Source organism: Sinocyclocheilus anshuiensis, unplaced genomic scaffold (assembly GCF_001515605.1).
Source record: "Sinocyclocheilus anshuiensis isolate Anshui unplaced genomic scaffold, SAMN03320099.WGS_v1.1 scaffold1640, whole genome shotgun sequence".
NCBI classification, from domain to species: domain Eukaryota; kingdom Metazoa; phylum Chordata; class Actinopteri; order Cypriniformes; family Cyprinidae; genus Sinocyclocheilus; species Sinocyclocheilus anshuiensis.
The window spans coordinates 337,338-339,697 of NW_015555883.1; the positions used below are offsets into that span (position 1 = coordinate 337,338).

At 39.2% G+C, this 2,360-nt stretch overlaps 1 protein-coding gene across 1 annotated transcript in view; it reads left to right on the forward strand.

Moving 5' to 3' along the window:
- The window catches only part of LOC107675827 (myogenin-like), a 2,426-nt gene extending 1,661 nt beyond the window's left edge, over positions 1–765 (forward strand). Inside the window, exons 3-4 of the mRNA XM_016470298.1 lie at positions 1–45; positions 185–765. Of these exons, the coding sequence (XP_016325784.1) occupies positions 1–45; positions 185–303 (164 nt within the window). The 3' untranslated portion in view covers positions 304–765. The remainder of the gene's footprint in view (positions 46–184) is intronic.
- The last annotated feature ends 1,595 nt before the right edge of the window (positions 766–2,360 follow it).

The window sequence follows — 2,360 nt, forward strand, 5'->3', positions numbered from 1 at the left end:
GTGCATCTGAGCACTGCGCCCCCGCCTACAGCTCCACCCACGAGGGTAAGACCACCACATCTACACTAACTAGCCTGACATTTGAAAACATCCATTAAGCCACATAAAAGTGTTCTTGTTTACATAAAAGAGGTTTGAACGACTTGCCTGGCAAACATGTGACAGTGTTCTCTAATTTCCTCAGATCTCCTGAATGACGACTCCTCAGAGCAAAGCAACCTGAGGTCTCTGACGTCTATTGTGGACAGCATAACAAGAACAGAGGTGACTCCAGTCCCCTACTCAGTGGACATAAGCAAATAAATGAGGAGGGTGACACCACTGTTATGCTCAGACCACCTTTCACCGACCATAACAGCACTATCTATAACACCTAAGGTGAATGAAGAACCTTTAAAAGTCATAAAAGCCTTGGGGGCTTAATTTCCAGATAAATCTTGAGGTCCATATGATTATATTTCCAAATGTTTCTTATCTCTGTGGGAATAAGAACAAATTGCAGATCAGCCTAAATCCTGCTTAAACTTAAGACAGTCAGGCCGATTCATAATTTCATAGTTTTTCCTTTCCCCCTCTCGATTCCTTTATTTTTCATTCTGTTTGTGTGTGCTTTATGCTTACCAACAAAAAAACATTTGTGGGTCCAATGTTTTACTTCTGGTTTTGACCAATTTCTGCTTAATTTAAACTAGTTCCGAATGCCAGCCATGTAAATATGTTCCTATTTTCTACAGAGTGGTTTTGCTATTTTATTTTGTATTTTTCAGTGTGCTTGGAATAATTTATTTGACTTTTATAATAAAGATTGATGTGTATTTGTATATATTCATTTTCTTTGTCCTTTGCTGATTTCATCATCTAATTATCGTTTTGTTAGAAGGTACTTTCCCAGCATTCCTGTTCATCTCTAAAATATGCTTCAGTTTTAGGCTTGTGTGCACGAAAGCACTAAAAACACAAATAAAAATCCATGAAATGCTATATAATACATAAGGTAAATATTTATTTTATATATAATTATTTATTTGTTACAGCTTTTTACATTTAAAGTGAAAAAAACAACAACTCAACAGTATCTGAGCAGTACTAAAACATCACATTAAAATAAAAAAATCTCACTTGTTCAACCACATGCTTTATGTGGAATCTGCATCTAGTCTATACAGAATTATATACATAAATCAGCTATTTACACACACATTAAACCTAGCATGCACACAAAAGAGAAAGAGCTTGTGAAGGGGCTAGACAGAAAGAGAGAGAGAAAGAGAGAGAGACCTGCACCTGTTTTACAGTTCACATTACTGTCAAGAGCTACAGAAACAAATTAGCGTAAAAATGACCATCACAGGAGAACACGCTGCAAAGCAAGAGGCTTCAGTTACTCCACCACAGTCGCATCAGGGAAACATCTCGTCATTGTACTAATGCTTGGTCCTCATCAAGGCATTTTTTTCCAGCAAGCCACCAAGAGATCAAACAGATATTCAGCGAGCACGCTGAACATTAACGAGGCATTAAAAATGAAGCAGAAACAACTAAAAAGGCTGTGAGAGGCTAGGCACAATTGGCAGATTGAGGCTTAAAAAAGAGCAGCACACCACAGCATTTCAAGTTCAAGTGTTTGACTGGTGATATATTCCTTTAGATCTGTGGTAATGATGATTGAGAGCGAGAAAGAGAGGCAATAGATGCTACAGTGATTGTCAAGTTTAGTGGCATGCATGCTCCACCAGATGCCCCAATGCCAACAGTGACCCACACAGCACAAACAAGACCTGACCATCAATCATTCATTTCACAGGATAGAATTATTTTAAGAATGACCTTTTTTTTGTGTGTGTATAAAATGAAAAACAGTCACTTATATTAATACTTTTTTTAATAGAGAGCACTTTTTAAAGTGAGAACATGATTTGTCAGCATTGTGTAACACTCATAATACACATACACACATTTTCACACAGTACAGTAGCTGCCACAATAGCACAATACATCCTGTGAATTACAGAAAATACTGTCTTAAAAAATTAACAATTGCCCAACAGACTGACAGGCGCTCTTAACCAGTTTGGTAGGTAGGCTGCTCCCATTGTGACGGAGATCGTCTCGGTTACGTATGCAACCCTCGTTCCCTGAAGGAGGGAATGAAGAAGTCACATCGTGACCGACGAATTGGGATCTCGCTTAGAGAGACCAATCCACTTTGAGTGTAAACTAAACGAGCCAATGCACATTGGAATGCGATAATTGCACCCAGCTGCCGCTGATAACAGCGTGAACATAAAAAGGCAGCCGGTGCAACGCATACCAGGTTTTCGCTGAGGAGCCGAGCCGGTGACCCGGCCACTCAGCGGTGG